Source organism: Taudactylus pleione, unplaced genomic scaffold (genome assembly GCF_031769625.1).
Source record: "Taudactylus pleione unplaced genomic scaffold, aTauple2 ptg000861l, whole genome shotgun sequence".
Taxonomy (NCBI): Eukaryota; Metazoa; Chordata; class Amphibia; order Anura; family Myobatrachidae; genus Taudactylus; species Taudactylus pleione.
The window spans coordinates 2022895-2047115 of NW_028285263.1; the positions used below are offsets into that span (position 1 = coordinate 2022895).

Genomic DNA, 24221 nt, shown 5'->3' on the forward strand with positions numbered 1-24221 from the left:
CGTTTCATCTTCTTTTCCTTCAGGCCATCGAGATGGAGCTGCGTAAGATGGAGGTGACCCAAGCCAATCGTCACGTGTCCCTGCTAACATCCTTCATGCCTGACAGCTTCCTGCGTCATGGCGGAGACCACGACTGCATCCTGGTGTTACTGCTCATCCCCAGACTTATCTGCAAGGTTGGTCAGACAGTGTACAGTAATTACAGTATGGAGGAATGCCTGGCCTTACCTTGTATTGCCGGGCTTCCTGTCTCCTGCCGGACCACATTTTCTAATTCACATTTATTACAAACACTTACAGATATGTCCTCATACACCTCAATACGCCAAGCGGCGCAAGATGTCTGACGCGAGTGAGCCACGCCGCGTGCTGTAGCGCCTTTTTTTTGCATCTTTTTTACACGAATGTGCGTCTTAATCACAGCACGAATTTGTATGCAAAGCACAATGTCATCGTAACAAATCGTATAGCTATTCAGACTCAGACATACACAGATTTGCAAATGTCGCATATCGAATTAATCAGTGCCATCTCTTGAAGCAGTTAAGATGCAAGAAGCAAAAAAACCTCCACACCACACGGCGCAGCTCACTTGCGAAAAAGACATTCATACCAACTTGAGTTGCACCCCCAATGAAGGTGTTCCCCATCTCCAGGGCACTCCAGGCCTGGGCTGATAGCCCAGGCTGTCCCCGGCACCCCTGTCCGGTGGGTGCTGGGTTCATTGTGTAAAAAAATGGTAAGTTTTACCATAACTCTCATTTTCTTCTTCAGGGTCCATAGGGCTCCACAGGGAGACCTTGGGCATGTCCCAAAGCAGTTATTCAAGAGTGAGAGGAGAATCCGGCGTCCAAATGAAGCTGGCCAATGTCTGTTTATTGGCTGGCCATACTTTCTTGTGAAATCCATAGCGCACAAATAGGGAGTCTGTTTTCTGAAGTGAACTGGTACGGTCCACGTAGATCCTGAGAGCACAGACCATATCTAAGGAGGCCTCACCAGCTGAGAGGTCTGGTGATTGGAAGGCTGGGACTACAATTCCCTCATTAGTATGGAAATGAGTAACACCTTTGGGAAGGAAACCAGCGAGAGTCCGAAGAACAGCCCTGTCCTGGTGAATGATCAGAAATGGGGAGTGACAGGAAAGCGCCCCTAAATCTGACACCCTATGGGCGGACGCCATAGCTAGCAGGAAAAGAGTCTCTGCTGTGAGTCACTTGAGCTCCACAGATTCCAAGGGTTCAAACGGAGTGCCCTGCTGGGCCTAGAGAGCCATTGACAATTCCCAAAGAGCCAAAGGAGGGACAAAGGGGGTTGTATGCAGAGGACACCCTGAAGGAAGGTGTGGACATACGGCAGTGAAGCAATTCAACACTGGAACCAGATTGAGAAAGAACAGAGAAATGTACTTTCAGTGAGGTAAGGTGGAGCCAGAGGTCCAATCCAGCTTGGAGGAAGGCCAGGACTCTAGCAACCCGAAACACCTGAGGGTCATAGCTTTTGGTATCACACCATTGGAAGTATGGAAGTCACACTATAGTAGATTCGGGCAGTGGCCAGCTTACGCTCACTAAGCATAGTCTGGGCCACAGAGTGAGAAAACCCATTTGACCTTAAGAGGGATGTCTCAAGAGCCACGCCATCAAAGACAGACGACCCAGGTCGGGGTGAAGACAGGGACCTTGAGACAACAGGTCTGGTCGTTGAGGCAGTAGGAACGGGGCGTCTATAGAGAGGCTTCGAAGATCTGAGTACGATTGTCGTCTGGGCCAGGCTGGGGCTACCAGCAGGACCGTTCCTCCTTCTTGCTTGAACTACCGAAGGACTTGAGGAAGAAGGGAGACTGGAGGAAATAGGTACGCCAGATGGAAGGTCCACTTCACTGACTAGGCATCTACGAAGGCTGCGTCGTCATCCCTTGTTCTGGACCTGTATAGCTGCAGCTTGTGATTGTGTCGGGAGGCCATGAGGTCCACTTCTGGTAGGCCTCATCTGCTCACTAAGAGTTGAAAGACGTCTGGGTGGAAAGACCATTCCCCAGCATGTACGTCGTGATGGCTGAGGAAATCCGCTTCTCAATTGAGAACTCTCGGAATGAATACTGCTGAGATAGCCGGGAGGTGGCCTTCGGCCCATGTGAGAATGCGTGACACTTCTGCCATTGCTGACCGACTTCGAGTGCCTCCCTTGTAATTGATGTAGGCCACTGCTGTGGCATTGTTGGACTGCACTTGCACAGGTTTTCCCTGAAGGATGTCCTGAGCCAGAGTGTAGATCGCTCGGAGTTCAAATACATTGATTGGCAGGGTCGACTCGACCAACGGCCCTGGAAGGAGTGTTGACCGGTCACTGCGTTCCAGCCCCGGGGGCTGGCGTCCGTTGTAAGGAGTACCTAGTCCGGGATCCAAAAGGGGTGACCCTTGGTTAGGTGCGACTTCTGTAACCACCACAAGAGGGACCGACAAACCATCGTCTGAGATTTGTTCCGTTGGGGCAACCCGTTCCACCTGGAGAGGATTAGTTGTTGCAGGGTCCTGGAGTGGAACTGCGCATACTCCACCATGTCGAAGGTGGATACCATGGGCCACAGAATCTGCATTGCTGAGTGGACTGTTCCTCGGCCACTGCGGAGGAATCTGCGCACACGTTATTGAAGTGTGGAGATCTTGTCAGATGTCATCCTTTGAGAAGGGTTCAGCGAGGACTTCTTCCAGTTGATTAACCAGCCGTGTCTTTGTAAGAAGGGCAATGGTTACCTGAAGATGGTGTTGAAGAACCTCTGGGGATCTTGCTAAGATCAAGAGGTCATGCAGGTGTGACAGCAGCCTGACCCCCTGACCACGCAGGTGGGCCACCATGATAGCCATAATCTTGGTAAACACCCTTGGAGCTGTAAAAAGTCCAAAGGGCAGAGCCTGGAATTGGAAATGTTGCTGTAGGATAGCAAACCGGAGATATCGCTGATGAGGGGGCACTATAGGTTTAGGTAAGCGTCCTGAATATCCAGAGATACCATAAAGTCCCCAGGCTACATAGCCAGGACAATCGAGTGTAGGGTTTCCATCCAGAACCTGGGCACCCTGATGAATTTGTTCAGGAATTTGAGATTGAGGATAGGCCGGTGAGATCCTTTTGGCTTCTGAACCAGAAACCAGGTAGAATAATAACCGCTCCCTCGCTGTGACAGAGGGACTGGGATTGTTACCCCCGCTTGCAGCAGGGATTCAATGGCTTTCTGAATGAGCAGGGCCTTGATCGGGTCTGATGGAGGGCCTGTGCAGAAAAATTGGCGATTGGTGAGGTGGCCGTCTTAGAAATGAGAGGGCATACCTGTGAGAGACCACTTCTCTTAACCAAGCGTCTTTGGTGGTTTGACACCAGCACTGAGCAAACTGAAGAAGTTGGCCTCCTACTCTGGGGTCCCCCGGGGGGGGGGCCCGCCCTGTCAGGCTGAAGACTTATCCTCAGGCTTTGAAGCAGGATGTCTGGTGGCACAGGTCTGCTTGGTCCTGGGCTTTGCGGCCCTAGTGGAAGGCGATTGCCTAGAAAAAGACTGACCTGGCTTTCCTTGGGGACGAAAGGACCTGAAGGACATTGTCCGCGGTTTTGCAGTAGTTGCTGATGGCAGAAAAGCAATCTGGGCCAAACAGGATTTCTCCATTGTAAGGTAATGCCTCCAAGGCATTCTTAGAGTCTACATCCGCCTTCCATGACAGTAGCCAAAGAGTGCAGCAGGAGGACACTGACGTGGCCGATGCTATAGAGGCCTGGAGACTAGCATCCAAAGTCGCTTCACCAATATATGAAGCTGCATCTCTTATGTGAGCTACATATGGTTTGATCCTGAGAAGCCTCTGAGGGAAAAGACTCCTCTAAGGCGTCTGGCCAGCTCTCAATTGCTTTAGCCACCCAGCCAGTAGCCATGGTCGGGCGAGCAATAGCTCCTGACAGCGAGTACACAGATTTCAGGCCAGACTCAATCTTTCTATCTGCAGGGACCCTCCATGAGGAGGCTGTACAGATAGGTAACGTAGAGCTTTTAATCAATCGCGTTACATGGGAATCCACTGCTGGGGGGGCTTCCCATCTTGCACAATGAGCTGTAGGAAAGGGATAACAAGAGGTCTGGCATTTCTGAAGCTGAAACCTCTTACCCAGCATCTGCAGAGCTGCCGCCATGTGTTCAGCTAGTTGGTCCGAGAGAGGAAACTCTGCTGAGGCCGCTCTTTGAGGTTTAAACAGTGGGTGCTTTGATTTGGGGGCAGGCTCTGCGTCTTCTATCTGTAGGATAGATCTGACAGCACGCACCAAAGCGGATTTATTAATCTTAGACTGAATCTTAAACCCTCCTCATTGAAGCCTGCAGCACATACTTTGCATGAGAGCAGTATGGGAGTAACAGCCTGCTTGCTACTCTTGCCTTTGCTAGACATAGCTGCAGAGTAGTATAGCACACAATATGGCACTGAGCAATATGCAACCACAAAGTATAGGAACGTATTCTAAATACAAGTGGGAATGTAGTGTAGTGATCCTGCCTATACTTGGATAAGCTGCAGTTGAGCACAACACAGAGTATGGCACAGTGCAGTGACCAACAGTATGTGACAACCATCACAAATACAAGCAATGTGAGGTACAGAAAACCCTGAATGCACCTGTATATAAGGTAAGAGAGAGAGAAAAGGGTAAGGCATAAACTGACAGTATAGAGACATTATACAGACAGACAGCGCTAGCATAAGTCACATACAATGCAGAAAACAATGTAACTGCAAAGGTGCACTACAATCAACTACTCAGACTCAGTGTCTGGTAGGCTATAGCGCTAGATAACCTGGCTCCAAGGAGAGGTATGTAGGGGGACCGGAGCCAGCGTTTCCCAGAGAGGGCTGTGGCTGAGCCTGTAGAAGATGGCCGCAGGAGACCTCTGAGGGGGCGTGGTCAGAGGAGGAGGGGAGCAACTTGGAGAAGCTGGACCTCAGGAGAATGGCGCCCTGAGCTGAGGGGAGGGGCCGCTGTAATAGGGAAAGCTGACCTCCCCATGCTGAGTGTTAACCACCGGGAAGCTGGATTCCTGCTCCATATGTACCCTGGTGCTTTAGTGGTTCACGCGGACGGAGCTGGTGTTCACGCTCAGCACCTCTGGTCAGTCCCCTGTGACCGGAGGTAAGACTGCCCAGCCGCGGGCCGTCGCCTTACCTTCCACAGGAGTCCGGGTTGCAGTCTGGGTCTTCCCGCGGGGCCGGCTAGCAAGGTCCCCGGGGTGCCCGCCAAGAGCACCAGTCGCAGCTAGCGTTGCAGCGCCCGGATTGGTGATGGAGCCGCAGCTCAGGCGTCCCACGGACAGTCTGTTACTGCGCTCACCTGGCGCCTCTGTGTATTTCCCGAATGCTGGAAAGCACTGTGCAGTGTGAACGCAAAACTACCGCAGGAAGTAGAGACCAGGTAACCAACTATTAACCTAGGTCGTAGCACCCCACCCTGAGCTGCAGGAGACTGAGGGGTCTACTTACTAAGCAGTGTTAGGAGACAGAGTGAAAAGTGATAAGGTACCAGCCAATCAGCTCCTAACTGTCATTTTTTAAACACAGCCTGTGAGATGACAGGTGGGAGCTGATTGGCTGGTACCTTATCACTTTTCACTCTGTCTCCTAACACTGCTTAGTAAATAGACCTCATGGTGACTTTGCACACAGACAGGTGGTTTTTATCTAAAAGGATTTTTTGATCAGGATTCCAGGCCTGGCTTCTGATTTTTATTTTTTTTAATAGGATTACAGGTCCCTGGACATCCCTAGAGCCGATTTTAGGCTGCATTGATTTTAGTTTAAATAAAGATACCTTTTATGCAAATGGGTTATTTTTACTAAACCACCTGTATACATCAGCAGGGAACACAGGAGGTTACTGCTTGTGACCTATTGCTATTGTGGATTAGAGGTCCCCGGACTTTTATGTAGCCGATTAGGCTCCTCTTTCTCAGGACGAGCTAACTTGCATCTGATTACACTGTACAACAAATTATTACATTACTAATAATCATACATTACTAATAGTCATACATTACTAACAGTCATACATTACTAACAGTCATACATTACTAACAGTCATACATTACTAATAGTCATACATTACTAATAGTCATACATTACTAACAGTCATACATCACTAATAGTCATACATCACTAATAGTCATACATTACTAACAGTCATACATTACTAATAGTCACACATTACTAATAGTCATACATTACTAATAGTCATACATTACTAATAGTCATACATTACTAACAGTCATGCATTACTAACAGTCATACATTACTAATAGTCATACATTACTAATAGTCATACATTACTAATAGTCACACATTACTAGCAGTCACACATTACTAGCAGTCACACATTACTAACAGTCACACATTACTAACAGTCATACATTACTAACAGTCATACATTACTAATAGTCACACATTACTAATAGTCATACATTACTAACAGTCATACATTACTAATAGTCACATATTACTAATAGTCATACATTACTAATAGTCATACATTACTAATAGTCATACATCACTAATAGTCATACATCACTAATAGTCATACATCACTAATAGTCATACATTACTAATAGTCATACATTACTAATAGTCATACATTACTAATAGTCATACATCACTAATAGTCATACATCACTAATAGTCATACATCACTAATAGTCATACATCACTAATAGTCATACATCACTAATAGTCATACATCACTAATAGTCATACATCACTAATAGTCATACATCACTAATAGTCATACATCACTAATAGTCATACATCACTAATAGTCACACATTACTAACAGTCACACATTACTAATAGTCATACATCACTAATAGTCATACATCACTAATAGTCATACATCACTAATAGTCATACATTACTAATAGTCATACATTACTAATAGTCACACATTACTAATAGTCACACATCACTAATAGTCATACATCACTAATAGTCATACATCACTAATAGTCACACATTACTAACAGTCACACATTACTAATAGTCACACATTACTAATAGTCATACATTACTAACAGTCATACATCACTAATAGTCATACATTACTAATAGTCATACATCACTAATAGTCATACATTACTAATAGTCATACATTACTAATAGTCATACATTACTAATAGTCACACATTACTAATAGTCACACATTACCAGCAGTCACACATTACCAGCAGTCACACATTACTAATAGTCATACATCACTAATAGTCATACATTACTAATAGTCATACATCACTAATAGTCATACATTACTAATAGTCATACATCACTAACAGTCATACATCACTAACAGTCATACATCACTAACAGTCATACATCACTAATAGTCATACATTACTAATAGTCATACATTACTAATAGTCATACATTACTAATAGTCATACATTACCAACAGTCATACATTACCAACAGTCATACATTACCAACAGTCATACATTACTAATAGTCATACATTACTAATAGTCATACATCACTAATAGTCACACATTACTAATAGTCATACATTACTAACAGTCATACATTACTAACAGTCATACATTACTAATAGTCATACATTACCAACAGTCACACATTACTAACAGTCATACATTACTAACAGTCATACATTACTAACAGTCATACATTACTAACAGTCATACATTACTAACAGTCACACATTACTAACAGTCACACATTACTAACAGTCACACATTACTAACAGTCACACATTACTAATAGTCACACATTACTAACAGTCACACATTACTAATAGTCATACATTACTAGCAGTCACACATTACTAATAGTCATACATTACTAATAGTCATACATTACTAATAGTCACACATTACTAATAGTCATACATTACTAATAGTCATACATCACTAATAGTCATACATTACTAATAGTCATACATTACTAATAGTCATACATCACTAATAGTCATACATCACTAATAGTCATACATCACTAATAGTCATACATCACTAATAGTCATACATCACTAATAGTCATACATCACTAATAGTCATACATCACTAATAGTCATACATCACTAATAGTCATACATTACTAATAGTCATACATTACTAATAGTCATACATTACTAATAGTCATACATTACTAATAGTCATACATTACTAATAGTCATACATTACTAATAGTCATACATTACTAATAGTCATACATTACTAATAGTCATACATTACTAATAGTCATACATTACTAATAGTCATACATTACTAATAGTCATACATTACTAATAGTCATACATTACTAATAGTCATACATTACTAATAGTCATACATTACTAATAGTCAGACATTACTAATAGTCAGACATTACTAATAGTCATACATCACTAATAGTCATACATCACTAATAGTCATACATCACTAATAGTCATACATCACTAATAGTCATACATCACTAATAGTCATACATTACTAATAGTCACACATTACTAATAGTCATACATTACTAACAGTCATACATTACTAACAGTCATACATTACTAACAGTCATACATTACTAATAGTCATACATTACTAATTTGAGGTCAAGAAAAACTAAAATGATTTCAGAATGTTTTTACTAGCTCTATTTTTTGAGCTACACTACTTGCACTATACTGTAAGTACATTAGTAATATAGTCATAGTGAAAAGCTATTTTAAAATCTGATATTTTCTTGATAGAAATTAAATCACAGTTGTTTTAATTCAATCAATCACAAATAAGAACACAAAACGAAACAGACATACAGAATACGAAATAAACATACAGAATACGAAATAAACATACAGCATACGAAACAGACATACAGCATACGAAACAGACATACAGCATACGAAACAGACATACAGCATACGAAACAGACCTACAGCATACGAAACAGACCTACAGCATAGGAAGCAGACCTACAGCATAGGAAGCAGACCTACAGCATAGGAAGCAGACCGCATCCGAAAGAAACATACAGCATAGGAAACAAACATACAGCATAGGAAAGTACTATGTAATATAATATAGGGGTGCTTTCTCTTTGCTTTTCGCTTGTACTCCTGTCTGGGGCGTCTCTTCTCACTGTCACCTACCCTGATATCTTTGTTCCATTGCTGGAATGTCTTGGTGGAATCGCTCCCTATGCTGTCACTCAGTGCACCACAGTTATCTTGTGGGGGAATCCCGTGAATCGCATATATTTGAATAGGGGAGGGGATAAATAACTGATTCATTTAATTGGGTCATTAGGCCCCGCCCCCTCTGCGCGGAACGCAGATTGCTGGAAAGATTGTCTCCATTCTGCCCACGTGACTAGGAATACCCCTACATCGTCATACATCGGCTATATCTCCGAACTCAGAGCTAACTGAGAGTTTTACATGTCAGATTCATTCTTTGCATGCTGACATCAATTAGACGTAACTATTATCACATCGGAAACATTTTCATTGTTGTGCAGTGTTATTATATTCATTTGCATTTTAATTGCTGTGCTGAGATTTTTTATGTTGTATGGTTATATCTAAATATTTGCATAGTATTAGTCCCGAGTACCTGGTGATATATTACTGTTTTGGAGATATATTTGTGACTTATTCTGGTTTGATCATAACGCCAAACCCACTGTGTATAATTATATGAACACACTTTGTTTTAATTACTTGTCCAAGTAATCCAGATTAAAGGCCCCCATACATAAGCAATAATTTGCAATCGATTGTGTATAAAAATCTTTCCTTTTTCAATCGATTGCAGTTTGCAGAATTGCCACAATCGATTGAAAAAGGGAAAGATCTTTATACACAATCTATTGCAAATTGCACGATTGCTGCAATCAATTGCTGATGTATGGGGGCCTTTACTTATTGGGTAGCAGCGTTTTTTTTCTTTTTTATATATATATATATATATATATATGTGTGTGTGTATATGTACATTCAATATATATATTTTATGCTTTATTATATATTTTTATCTTTTACGTTTTATCATTCAATATTTATACTACTACAGAAGGTGCGCCCGGTTATAGAGCCACATCTGTGACTGCGCAGCTCTCTGAGCACTTGTACTAATAGATGGGTATTATCGGTGTGTCCGGCAGGCGGAGCTGATCAGCAAGCAGGCGCAGGAGAAGTTTGAGCTGTCGGAGGCCAGCGAGGAGAAGAACGGCATGCGAGGGGCGGTGGGAGAACAGATGAGCTTTGCGGGTGGCCTGGTGTATTCACTGAGCCTCCTACAGACGACACTACACAAATACGAGCAGTAAGTATCTCATTGCTTCATGTGATAATATTCTAGGCACACGTGTGAGTACTGTAGTCACAGATCAGATGTCACGGTAATGATTCTGCAGTGTGTCGGTGGTGATAGGCGTCTTACAGAGCCTGTGTCACACGCACTGAAGCTGTAAGATGCTGCAATGTGTATGCAATAAGGTGGATGATATTCTGTGTAATAACAATAACCTCCGTCATCGGACCACGTATACATGTATCACTACACACGGCCAAGATGGCGCCGGGTCGCGCATGCTCAGCAAGGACTGTGGTCGCCATCTTGGTAAAGGTGATTTCTAAGCTTCAGTGAAGGAGACAGCGCTGGAGTACACTTCTCTCTAATATATAATACAGAGATGATGTAATCACAGCTTACCAGTCTAATGGCAGCTCTATCGCAGTTCCACAGGGGCGCGTTGCAACTGGTATATTTTCTGGAACTCGCACGGATCCCTGACAGCGACTGTTCCTCATGTCTATAGTGTCAGGAGCTCACGTTTTCCGCAGGCCTTTGGCTGGTGAACGTCACCGATTTCCGACACAAAACATATGCATCCTATTACAGGAGTACTCTCCTGTGGCGGGTCTGTACCCGGAGGTGGCGGGTCTGTACCCGGAGGTGGCGGGTCTGTACCCGGAGGTGGCGGGTCTGTACCCGGAGGTGGCGGGTCTGTACCCGGAGGTGGCGGGTCTGCACTCCGAAGTAACACGCTGCGCTCACCCTGCTCTCTCTCACAGTAATGTAACTGTCATATGTAACACGCTGCGCTCACCCTGCTCTCTCTCACAGTAATGTAACTGTCATATGTAACACGCTGCGCTCACCCTGCTCTCTCACAGTAATGTAACTGTCATATGTAACACGCTGCGCTCACCCTGCTCTCTCACAGTAATGTAACTGTCATATGTAACACGCTGCGCTCACCCTGCTCTCTCTCACAGTAATGTAACTGTCATATGTAACACGCTGCACTCACCCTGCTCTCTCTCACAGTAATATCACTGTCATATGTAACACGCTGCGCTCACCCTGCTCTCTCTCTCAGTAATGTAACTGTCATATGTAACACGCTGCGCTCACCCTGCTCTCTCTCTCAGTAATGTAACTGTCATATGTAACACGCTGCACTCACCCTGCTCTCTCACAGTAATGTAACTGTCATATGTAACACGCTGCACTCACCCTGCTCTCTCTCACAGTAATGTAACTGTCATATGTAACACGCTGCACTCACCCTGCTCTCTCACAGTAATGTAACTGTCATATGTAACACGCTGCGCTCACCCTGCTCTCTCTCACAGTAATGTAACTGTCATATGTAACACGCTGCGCTCACCCTGCTCTCTCTCACAGTAATGTAACTGTCATATGTAACACGCTGCACTCACCCTGCTCTCTCTCACAGTAATATCACTGTCATATGTAACACGCTGCGCTCACCCTGCTCTCTCTCTCAGTAATGTAACTGTCATATGTAACACGCTGCGCTCACCCTGCTCTCTCTCTCAGTAATGTAACTGTCATATGTAACACGCTGCACTCACCCTGCTCTCTCACAGTAATGTAACTGTCATATGTAACACGCTGCACTCACCCTGCTCTCTCTCACAGTAATGTAACTGTCATATGTAACACGCTGCACTCACCCTGCTCTCTCACAGTAATGTAACTGTCATATGTAACACGCTGCACTCACCCTGCTCTCTCTCACAGTAATGTCACTGTCATATGTAACACGCTGCACTCACCCTGCTCTCTCACAGTAATGTAACTGTCATATGTAACACTCTGCACTCACCCTGCTCTCTCACAGTAATGTAACTGTCATATGTAACACGCTGCGCTCACCCTGCTCTCTCTCACAGTAATGTAACTGTCATATGTAACACTCTGCACTCACCCTGCTCTCTCTCACAGTAATGTAACTGTCATATGTAACACGCTACACTCACCCTGCTCTCTCTCTCAGTAATGTAACTGTCATATGTAACACGCTACCCTCACCCTGCTCTCTCTCTCAGTAATGTAACTGTCATATGTAACACGCTACCCTCACCCTGCTCTCTCTCTCAGTAATGTAACTGTCATATGTAACACGCTACCCTCACCCTGCTCTCTCTCACAGTAATGTAACTGTCATATGTAACACTCTGCACTCACCCTGCTCTCTCTCACAGTAATGTAACTGTCATATGTAACACTCTGCACTCACCCTGCTCTCTCTCACAGTAATGTAACTGTCATATGTAACACGCTACACTCACCCTGCTCTCTCTCTCAGTAATGTAACTGTCATATGTAACACGCTACACTCACCCTGCTCTCTCTCTCAGTAATGTAACTGTCATATGTAACACGCTACACTCACCCTGCTCTCTCTCTCAGTAATGTAACTGTCATATGTAACACTCTGCACTCACCCTGCTCTCTCTCACAGTAATGTAACTGTCATATGTAACACTCTGCACTCACCCTGCTCTCTCTCACAGTAATGTAACTGTCATATGTAACACGCTACACTCACCCTGCTCTCTCTCACAGTAATGTAACTGTCATATGTAACACGCTACACTCACCCTGCTCTCTCTCTCAGTAATGTAACTGTCATATGTAACACGCTACACTCACCCTGCTCTCTCTCAGTAATGTAACTGTCATATGTAACACGCTACACTCACCCTGCTCTCTCTCTCAGTAATGTAACTGTCATATGTAACACTCTGCACTCACCCTGCTCTCTCACAGTAATATCACTGTCATATGTAACACGCTGCACTCACCCTGCTCTCTCACAGTAATATCACTGTCATATGTAACACGCTGCACTCACCCTGCTCTCTCACAGTAATGTAACTGTCATATGTAACACGCTGCACTCACCCTGCTCTCTCTCACAGTAATGTAACTGTCATATGTAACACGCTGCACTCACCCTGCTCTCTCACAGTAATGTAACTGTCATATGTAACACGCTGCACTCACCCTGCTCTCTCACAGTAATGTAACTGTCATATGTAACACGCTGCACTCACCCTGCTCTCTCACAGTAATGTAACTGTCATATGTAACACGCTGCACTCACCCTGCTCTCTCTCACAGTAATGTAACTGTCATATGTAACACGCTGCACTCACCCTGCTCTCTCTCACAGTAATGTAACTGTCATATGTAACACGCTGCGCTCACCCTGCTCTCTCACAGTAATGTAACTGTCATATGTAACACGCTGCACTCACCCTGCTCTCTCACAGTAATGTAACTGTCAGATGTAACACGCTGCGCTCACCCTGCTCTCTCTCACAGTAATGTAACTGTCATATGTAACACGCTGCGCTCACCCTGCTCCCTCTCACAGTAATGTAACTGTCATATGTAACACGCTGCACTCACCCTGCTCTCTCTCACAGTAATATCACTGTCATATGTAACACGCTGCACTCACCCTGCTCTCTCTCACAGTAATGTAACTGTCAGATGTAACACGCTGCGCTCACCCTGCTCTCTCTCACAGTAATGTAACTGTCATATGTAACACGCTGCGCTCACCCTGCTCTCTCTCACAGTAATGTAACTGTCATATGTAACACGCTGCGCTCACCCTGCTCTCTCTCACAGTAATGTCACTGTCATATGTAACACGCTGCACTCACCCTGCTCTCTCACAGTAATGTAACTGTCATATGTAACACGCTACCCTCACCCTGCTCTCTCTCTCAGTAATGTAACTGTCATATGTAACACGCTACACTCACCCTGCTCTCTCTCACAGTAATGTAACTGTCATATGTAACACTCTGCACTCACCCTGCTCTCTCTCACAGTAATGTAACTGTCATATGTAACACGCTACACTCACCCTGCTCTCTCTCTCAGTAATGTAACTGTCATATGTAACACGCTACACTCACCCTGCTCTCTCTCTCAGTAATGTAACTGTCATATGTAACACGCTACACTCACCCTGCTCTCTCTCTCAGTAATGTAACTGTCATATGTAACACGCTACACTCACCCTGCTCTCTCTCTCAGTAATGTAACTGTCATATGTAACACTCTGCACTCACCCTGCTCTCTCTCTCAGTAATGTAACTGTCATATGTAACACGCTACACTCACCCTGCTCTCTCTCTCAGTAATGTAACTGTCATATGTAACACGCTACACTCACCCTGCTCTCTCTCTCAGTAATGTAACTGTCATATGTAACACTCTGCACTCACCCTGCTCTCTCACAGTAATATCACTGTCATATGTAACACGCTGCACTCACCCTGCTCTCTCACAGTAATATCACTGTCATATGTAACACGCTGCACTCACCCTGCTCTCTCACAGTAATGTAACTGTCATATGTAACACGCTGCACTCACCCTGCTCTCTCACAGTAATGTAACTGTCATATGTAACACGCTGCACTCACCCTGCTCTCTCTCACAGTAATGTAACTGTCATATGTAACACGCTGCGCTCACCCTGCTCTCTCACAGTAATGTAACTGTCATATGTAACACGCTGCACTCACCCTGCTCTCTCACAGTAATGTAACTGTCATATGTAACACGCTGCACTCACCCTGCTCTCTTACAGTAATATCACTGTCATATGTAACACGCTGCACTCACCCTGCTCTCTCTCACAGTAATGTAACTGTCATATGTAACACGCTACACTCACCCTGCTCTCTCTCACAGTAATGTAACTGTCATATGTAACACGCTGCACTCACCCTGCTCTCTCACAGTAATGTAACTGTCATATGTAACACGCTGCACTCACCCTGCTCTCTCTCACAGTAATGTAACTGTCATATGTAACACGCTGCGCTCACCCTGCTCTCTCACAGTAATGTAACTGTCATATGTAACACGCTGCACTCACCCTGCTCTCTCACAGTAATGTAACTGTCAGATGTAACACGCTGCGCTCACCCTGCTCTCTCTCACAGTAATGTAACTGTCATATGTAACACGCTGCGCTCACCCTGCTCTCTCTCACAGTAATGTAACTGTCATATGTAACACGCTGCGCTCACCCTGCTCTCTCTCACAGTAATGTCACTGTCATATGTAACACGCTGCGCTCACCCTGCTCTCTCTCACAGTAATGTAACTGTCATATGTAACACTCTGCACTCACCCTGCTCTCTCTCACAGTAATGTAACTGTCATATGTAACACTCTGCGCTCACCCTGCTCTCTCTCACAGTAATGTCACTGTCATATGTAACACGCTGCACTCACCCTGCTCTCTCACAGTGATGTAACTGTCAGATGTGTTATGTAATCACTACAGGAGGAAACTATTAAATTAATTCTGTTCTTCAACCACTAGATGGCGTCGTTTGGACTTAGTTGGGATTTAGGGCCTGATTCATTGGGGGACGTAATGTCGATGTCTGATACAGCTGAGTGATTTTTCTGCCACTGCGTATGCGTCAAACACATACTGTGCACCTGCAACGATGATTTAGCGAAGGTGGCTACAAAGAGAGCTTATTTGCCTTGTGAGAGAGGTAGTCAGCGCTGCAGGGAAGGTAACGGAGAATTCTGTTCCATATGCAGCAGCAGGAGAATGTAATCTGTTTTTCAGTGCACTCAGTGTAGCATTTCAACCACTTACGTGTGACTGGCACACGCTGCTCTGCGGTGTTTATTGGGTTACTGGAAGTACCTGGCCATCAGCAGGTGCCAAGTTACAGGCCCCTTAATCTAAGCAAGAAATATGTAACATGTGACTTGTCGCTGCCAAACCGTGCAGAGAGATCTCTGGCTGTGACATCTCTGTGACACGTTCCTAGTCACAGTCCTGTAACACGTCTGACTGGCAGCAGCTGCTGGTTACATAACACACAATGGGTGCAGGAGTATAGTTTACCAATGATATTCAGAATACAGCTGGTGTAATATATACTTCCTATCTAATACAGCTGGTGTAATATACATCATATCTAATACAGCTGGTGTGATATATACATCTTATCTAATGCAGCTGGTGTGATATATACATGTTATACTATACAGTTGGTGTAATATATACTTCTTATCTAATACAGCTGGTGTGATATATACATCTTATTTAATGCAGCTGGTGTGATATATACTTCTTATCTAATACAGCTGGTGTGATATACATCCTATCTAATACAGCTGGTGTAATATACATCATATCTAATACAGCTGGTGTGATATATACATCTTATCTAATACAGCTGGTGTAATATACATCATATCTAATACAGCTGGTGTGATATATACATCTTATCTAATACAGCTGGTGTAATATACATCATATCTAATACAGCTGGTGTGATATACATCCTATCTAATACAGCTGGTGTGATATATACATGTTATACTATACAGCTGGTGTGATATACATCCTATCTAATACAGCTGGTGTAATATACATCATATCTAATACAGCTGGTGTGATATATACATCTTATCTAATACAGCTGGTGTAATATACATCATATCTAATACAGCTGGTGTGATATATACATCTTATCTAATACAGCTGGTGTGATATATACATCTTATCTAATACAGCTGGTGTGATATATACATCTTATCTAATGCAGCTGGTGTGATATACATCCTATCTAATACAGCTGGTGTGATATATACATCTTAACTAATGCAGCTGGTGTGATATATACATGTTATACTATACAGCTGGTGTAATATATACTTCTTAACTAATGCAGCTGGTGTGATGTATACATGTTATGCTATACAGCTGGTGTGATATACATCCTATCTAATACAGCTGGTGTGATATATACATCTTAACTAATGCAGCTGGTGTGATATATACATGTTATACTATACAGCTGGTGTAATATAATTGGCTTGTTTGCGTCTCGCACCATCTTCCCCCGGCCACCACATAGAGGATGTATGGAGAAGTGCAGTATGGTTGCCTTGTGTGCGTCTCGCACCACCTTCCCCCCGGCCACCACATAGAGGACGTATGGAGATGTGCAGTATGGTTGCCTTGTGTGCGTCTCGCACCACCTTCCCCCCGGCCACCACATAGAGGATGTATGGAGATGTGCAGTATGGTTGCCTTGTTTGCGTCTCTCACCACCTTCCCCCCCGGCCACCACATAGAGGATGTATGGAGATGTGCAGTATGGTTGCCTTGTTTGCGTCTCACTCCACCTTTCCCCCGGCCTCCACATAGAGGACGTATGGGGATGTGCAGTATGGTTGCCTTGTTTGTGTCTCGCACCACCTTCCCCCCCCGGCCACCACATAGAGGATGTATGGAGATGTGCAGTATGGTTGCCTTGTTTGCGTCTCGCACCACCTTCCCCCGCAGCCACCACATAGAGGACGTATGGAGATGTGCAGTATGGTTGCCTTATTTGCGTCTCTCACCACCTTCCCCCCGGCCACCACATAGAGGATGTATGGAGATGTGCAGTATGGTTGCCTTGTTTGCGTCTCACTCCACCTTTTCCCCGGCCTCCACATAGAGGACGTATGGGGACGTGCAGTATGGTTGCCTTGTTTGCGTCTCGCACCACCTTCCCCCGCGGCCGCCACATAGAGGATGTATGGAGATGTGCAGTATGGTTGCCTTGTTTGCGTCTCGCACCACCTTCCCCCGCAGCCACCACATAGAGGACGTATGGAGATGTGCAGTATGGTTGCCTTATTTGCGTCTCTCACCACCTTCCCCCCGGCCACCACATAGAGGATGTATGGAGATGTGCAGTATGGTTGCCTTGTTTGCGTCTCACTCCACCTTTTCCCCGGCCTCCACATAGAGGACGTATGGGGACGTGCAGTATGGTTGCCTTGTTTGCGTCTCGCACCACCTTCCCCCGCGGCCACCACATAGAGGACGTATGGAGATGTGCAGTTTGGTTGGCTTGTTTGCGTCTCGCACCCCCTTCCCCTCGGCCCACATAGAGGATGTATGGAGATGTGCAGTATGGTTGCCTTCTTTGCGTCTCTCACCACCTTTTCCCCGGCCTCCACATAGAGGACGTATGGGGACGTGCAGTATGGTTGCCTTGTTTGCGTCTCGCACCACCTTCCCCCGCGGCCGCCACATAGAGGATGTATGGAGATGTGCAGTATGGTTGCCTTGTTTGCGTCTCGCACCACCTTCCCCCGCAGCCACCACATAGAGGACGTATGGAGATGTGCAGTATGGTTGCCTTATTTGCGTCTCTCACCACCTTCCCCCCGGCCACCACATAGAGGATGTATGGAGATGTGCAGTATGGTTGCCTTGTTTGCGTCTCACTCCACCTTTTCCCCGGCCTCCACATAGAGGACGTATGGGGACGTGCAGTATGGTTGCCTTGTTTGCGTCTCGCACCACCTTCCCCCGCGGCCACCACATAGAGGACGTATGGAGATGTGCAGTTTGGTTGGCTTGTTTGCGTCTCGCACCACCTTCCCCCCGGCCACCACATAGAGGACATATGGGGATGTGCAGTATGGTTGCCTTGCTTGCGCCTCTCACCACCTTCCCCCCCCCGGCCACCACATAGAGGATGTATGGAGATGTGCAGTATGGTTGCCTTGTTTGTGTCTCGCACCACCTTCCCCCCCCCGGCCACCACATAGAGGACGTATGGGGATGTGCAGTATGGTTGCCTTGTTTGCGTCTCGCACCACCTTTTCCCCGGCCACCACATAGAGGATGTATGGAGATGTGCAGTATGGTTGCCTTGTTTGCGTCTCACTCCACATTTCCCGCGGCCACCACATAGAGGATGTATGGAGATGTGCAGTATGGTTGGCTTGTTTGCGTCTCGCACCCCCTTCCCCTCGGCCCACATAGAGGATGTATGGAGATGTGCAGTATGGTTGCCTTCTTTGCGTCTCTCACCACCTTTTCCCCGGCCACCACATAGAGGATGTATGGAGATGTGCAGTGTGGTTGGCTTGTTTGCGTTTCGCACCCCCTTCCCCCCGGCCCACATAGAGGATGTATGGCGATGTGCAGTATGGTTGCCTTGTTTGCGTCTCGCACCCCCTTCCCCTCGGCCCACATAGAGGATGTATGGAGATGTGCAGTATGGTTGCCTTGTTTGTGTCTCGCACCCTCTTCCCCCCCGGCCACCACATAGAGGATGTATGGAGATGTGCAGTATGGTTGGCTTGTTTGTGTACATAGAGGATGTATGGTGATGGATAGTGTGGTTGGCTTGTTAGACCCTCGGCCACCACATAGAGGATGTATGGAGATGGATAGTGTGGTTGGCTTGTTAGACCCTCGGCCAGTAATTTTGCTCCTATTTGTGTGATACAGGGCCCTTAATAAGTGCAGCGTGGAAGTGTACAAGAAAGTCGGGATGTTATACCCAGAGATGAGCGTCCACGAGCGATCCCTAGACTTCCTTATAGAGTTACTACACAAAGACCAGCTGGACGAGACGGTGAACGTGGAACCTCTCACCAAGGCCATCAAGTATTATCAGGTAATGGGGATTTAGCAGGCTGCTCATTGTTACTTAATGCCACCAACTAGGCGTGAGCGAGTGACCTGCAGATTGGGTAGGTTTGTGCTGCTTTTCCCCGACCACACGTAATTCAGGGCGTATGTGTACTGAGCCCCACAGATGTGAGGTCAGCGCAGCGGCTCCGTCTGTACCAGGGTCTGTGCTGTAACTCTCTGTTGTGCATTGTGTGGTCTCACTTAGCACCAGAGCATTGCACTGTATGATGCGACTGACCAGCATTAATCTTATTTTCTTCTTGTTGTTAGCACTTGTACAGCATCCACCTGGCTGACCAGCCCGAGGACTGCACAATGCAGCTGTTCGACCACATCAAGGTGACTGTTTCCTCCTGGTCTCCTGTGTTTTGTAGAGTACGGACCCTATTGCCCAGCGATGGAGGGAGGGGGAGATGTCTGGGCCTATTAAAGTGATGTGACTGGGACCCTACTGCCCAGCGATGGGGGGATGGGAGATGTTTGGGCCTAGTAATGTGATGCTATGGGTGTGACTGGGACTATACTGCCCAGTGATGGGGGGATATGTCTGGGCCTAGTAATGTGATGCTATAGGTGTGACTGGGACCGTACTGCCCAGTGATGGGGGAGATGTCTGGGGCTAGTAAAGTGATGCTATGGGTGTGACCGGGACCGTACTGCCCAGCGATGGGGGAGGGGGAGATGTCGGGCTAGTAATGTGATGCTATGGGTGTGACTGGGACCGTACTGCCCAGCGATGGGGGGGAGGGGGAGATGTCTGGGCCTAGTAATGTGATGCTATGGGTGTGACTGGGACTGTACTGCCCAGTGTTGGGGGAGATGTCTGGGGCTAGTAATGTGATCCTATGGGTGTGACTGGGACCGTATTGCCCAGTCCAGTGATGGGGGAGGGGGAGATGTCTGGGGCTAGTAATGTGATGCTATGGGTGTAACTGGGACCGTACTGCCCAGTGATGGGAAAAGGGGGAGATATCTGGGGCTAGTAATGTGATGTTATGGGTGTGACTTGGACTGTACTGCCCAGTGTTGGGGGAGATGTCTGGGGCTAGTAATGTGATGCTATGGGTGTGACTGGGACCGTACTGCCCAGTGATGGGAGTAGGGGGACATGTCTGGGGCTAGTAATGTGATGCTATGAGTGTGACTGGGACTGTACTGCCCAGTGATGGGAGGAGGGAGAGATGTCTGGGGCTAGTAATGTGATGCTATGGGTGTGACAGGGACCGTACTGCCCAGTGATGGGGGAGGGAGAGATGTCTGGGGCTAGTAATGTGATGCTATGGCTGTGACAGGGACCGTACTGCCCACTGATGGGGAGGAGGGAGAGATGTCTGGGGCTAGTAATGTGATGCTATGGGTGTGACTGGGACCGTACTGCCCAGTGATGGGGGAGCGAGAGATGTCTGGGGCTAGTAATGTGATGCTATGGCTGTGACAGGGACCGTACTGCCCAGTGATGGGGGGGGAGGGAGAGATGTCTGGGGCTAGTAATGTGATGCTATGGCTGTGACTGGGACCGTACTGCCCAGTGATGGGGGGGAGGGGGAGATGTCTGGGGCTAGTAATGTGATGCTATGGGTGTGACTGGGACCATACTGCCCTGTGATGGAGGGAGGGGAGATGTCTGGGGCTAGTAATGTGATGCTATGAGTGTGACTGGGACTGTACTGCCCAGTGATGGGAGGAGGGAGAGATGTCTGGGGCTAGTAATGTGATGCTATGGGTGTGACTGGGACCGTACTGCCCAGCGATGGGGGAATATGCTTGTCTGTGCCGAGCTCCCAGTAACTTTGCCTTCTCTCCTCCAGTTTACACAGAGCGCCCTGGACTGTATGGGGGTGGAAGTGAGCAGACTGCGCGCGTTCTTACATGTGAGTCATTGTGTTGCACTAAGACTGGCAGGACACACGTGACACATCCAAACCAAGCAGCCCACACTTACCAGCCATTGTGGAAGCTTTATTGGTAGACTTTGCTGTACTGTATATAATACATAACGATAGCCTCTCGCACGTCACTTTGTTATGCTGATACCATAAATTGCTGATTAGCCGAATATTCTGCCCCTGTTGTTCCCTTTCTTGTTCCCTATCCCCACTTTCCTGGCGGGTTACAGCACAGTGCTGCCGGGCTCGCTTGCTGTCCCCACACCGAGTTTCATGTGTTTTTCCACTTCACCTTCAGGCTGGGCAGGAGGCCTCGGACTTGGTCATCCTTCTGAAGGACCTGGACACCTCATGTAGTGACATCCGCCAGTTCTGTAAGAAGATCAGGCGCCGAATGCCTGGCACAGAGGCAGCCGGGATCCCAGCAGCCCTCAGCTTTGGCCCGCAGGTGAGAACACCAGCTGCAGATAACGCATGTTACGTCCTATGGTTCTTTGGCCGTGTCAATCGGTGGTCATATAATCTAATGACAGACAGGATACACAGACACAAACGTGTTTGCTATGGAAAAGGTTTTATAAAATTGTCTCTAAAATTATAGTGAAGTAGACAACTAATATTTCTGTAGTAGAGTGAGCGTAAAGCACTTTATGTACGTATAACGTGACTCTGGATTCCTCCGGATCATCCAGGTTTCCGAGATGCTGTTGGACTGCAGGAAGCACCTGAAGTGGGTGGTGGCGGTCTTCCAGGAGGTGGCTGCGGCTGGTGCCCAGATGATCGCTCCTCTCGGGGAGAACGAAGGTCTACAGGCTTTAAAACTGGAGGACGTGGCTTTCAAAGCCACTGAGCAGGTGAAGGGCAGGAGGCTGGTATCTTCAGCAACTTGGTGTATGACCCCGCAGTATGTCCTGGGCTGCGGCTATTGCACCTCGGTAGGCTGCTTATAGGACCCCCTGGAACGTACAGACGGTAATAGCCATATGTTTGTCTGCTTTGTAGATTTATGGCTCACAGGGCAGTAATCCCTACGAGTGCCTGAGACAGTCCTGCGCAATCCTGATTGCCACCATGAACAAGATGGCTACTGCCATGCAGGAAGGGGAGTATGATGCTGAGAAAACCCCCAGCAAGGTGCGTAGACCCTCCCAAGTCCTATAAATATAATGTATTACTGTAAATGTTACATGTGACGTAATAGTCTGTTGTGGTTCACAAATCTCCCGCCTCTTTCTATACCCTCCAGCTCCCGCCTCCCGTAGAACAGAGAGCTGCAGCTTTGCGCGCTGAGATCACGGACGCGGAGGGATTAGGTCTGAAGTTGGAGGACAGAGAGACGGTCATAAAGGAGCTGAAAAAATCACTGAAAATCAAGGTGAACCCTGGTCAATATAAAATGACATGTTCTGTTAATCAGAGGGCTGAGTATAATGCATGGTGCTCGTAAGTTCATGTCGGAGAGAACGCTTTTATGTGAATGTCTATATGTAACCTATGTGGTATCCTGGGTACGGGTCAGACAGTACTGCGGTCTTCTCCTGGGTGCTGGTCAGGCAGTGCTGTGGTCTCCTGGGTACGGGTCAGGCAGTACTGCGGTCTTCTCCTGGGTACGGGTCAGGCAGTACTGTGGTCTTCTCCTGGGTACGGGTCAGGCAGTACTGTGGTCTTCTCCTGGGTACGGGTCAGGCAGTACTGTTTTCTTCTCCTGGGTATGGGTCAGACAGTACTGTGGTCTTCTCCTGGGTACGGGTCAGACAGTACTGCGGTCTTCTCCTGGGTGCGGGTCAGACAGTACTGCGGTCTTCTCCTGGGTGCGGGTCAGGCAGTGCTGTGGTCTCCTAGGTGCAGGTCGGGCAGTACTGTGGTCTCCTGGGTACGGGTCAGGCAGTACTGTGGTCTCCTGGGTGCGGGTGGGCAGTACTGTGGTCTCCTGGGTGCGGGTCGGGCAGTACTGTGGTCTCCTGGGTGGGGGTCGGGCAGTACTGTGGTCTCCTGGGTGGGGGTCGGGCAGTACTGTAGTCTCCTGGGTGGGGGTCGGGCAGTATTGTGGTCTCCTGGGTGCAGGTCGGGCAGTGCTGTGGTCTCCTGGGTGCGGGTCCGGCAGTGCTGCGGTCTTCTGGGTGTGGGTCGGGCAGAGAGTATCAGACAGTAACCTGTGATCTGTATTGTTCTAAGGGAGAGGAGCTGAGTGAGGCCAATGTGCGCCTTAGTCTTTTGGAGAAAAAACTGGACAGCGCCTCTAAAGAAGCAGATGAACGAGTGGAGAAGATCCAGACAAAGCTGGAGGAGACTCAGACCCTGCTGAAGAAGAAGGAGAAGTATGGTTATGGACATTTGTTAGTAAATGTGTCAGTCCTTATATCTCTGCACCAGCTGACAGACAACTCTGAGACTGTGTGTATGTAATATGTATTGTGATATGACCTGTGTTACCCACACAGCACACGCCTGCACCATATGAAGTGATCCCCTTCCCCCAGGACCACATTTCCCCTGTGACTGTCCTTGTCGTTGTCTATCATTTATAAAGCGCTGAC

The 24221-nt window shown here is 46.7% G+C and overlaps 1 protein-coding gene across 6 annotated transcripts in view; it reads left to right on the forward strand.

Annotated features, from left to right (window-relative positions):
* The window catches only part of DCTN1 (dynactin subunit 1), a 174050-nt gene that overhangs the window by 141787 nt on the left and 8042 nt on the right, over positions 1-24221 (forward strand). For all 6 annotated transcript variants that reach the window (XM_088458877.1, XM_088458879.1, XM_088458881.1 and 3 more), the window contains 10 exons: positions 24-176; positions 10164-10324; positions 19613-19781; positions 20069-20137; positions 21607-21669; positions 21983-22132; positions 22377-22538; positions 22687-22818; positions 22931-23059; positions 23860-24002. In XM_088458877.1, coding sequence (XP_088315003.1) covers positions 24-176; positions 10164-10324; positions 19613-19781; positions 20069-20137; positions 21607-21669; positions 21983-22132; positions 22377-22538; positions 22687-22818; positions 22931-23059; positions 23860-24002 — 1331 coding nt within the window. The remainder of the gene's footprint in view (positions 1-23; positions 177-10163; positions 10325-19612; positions 19782-20068; positions 20138-21606; positions 21670-21982; positions 22133-22376; positions 22539-22686; positions 22819-22930; positions 23060-23859; positions 24003-24221) is intronic.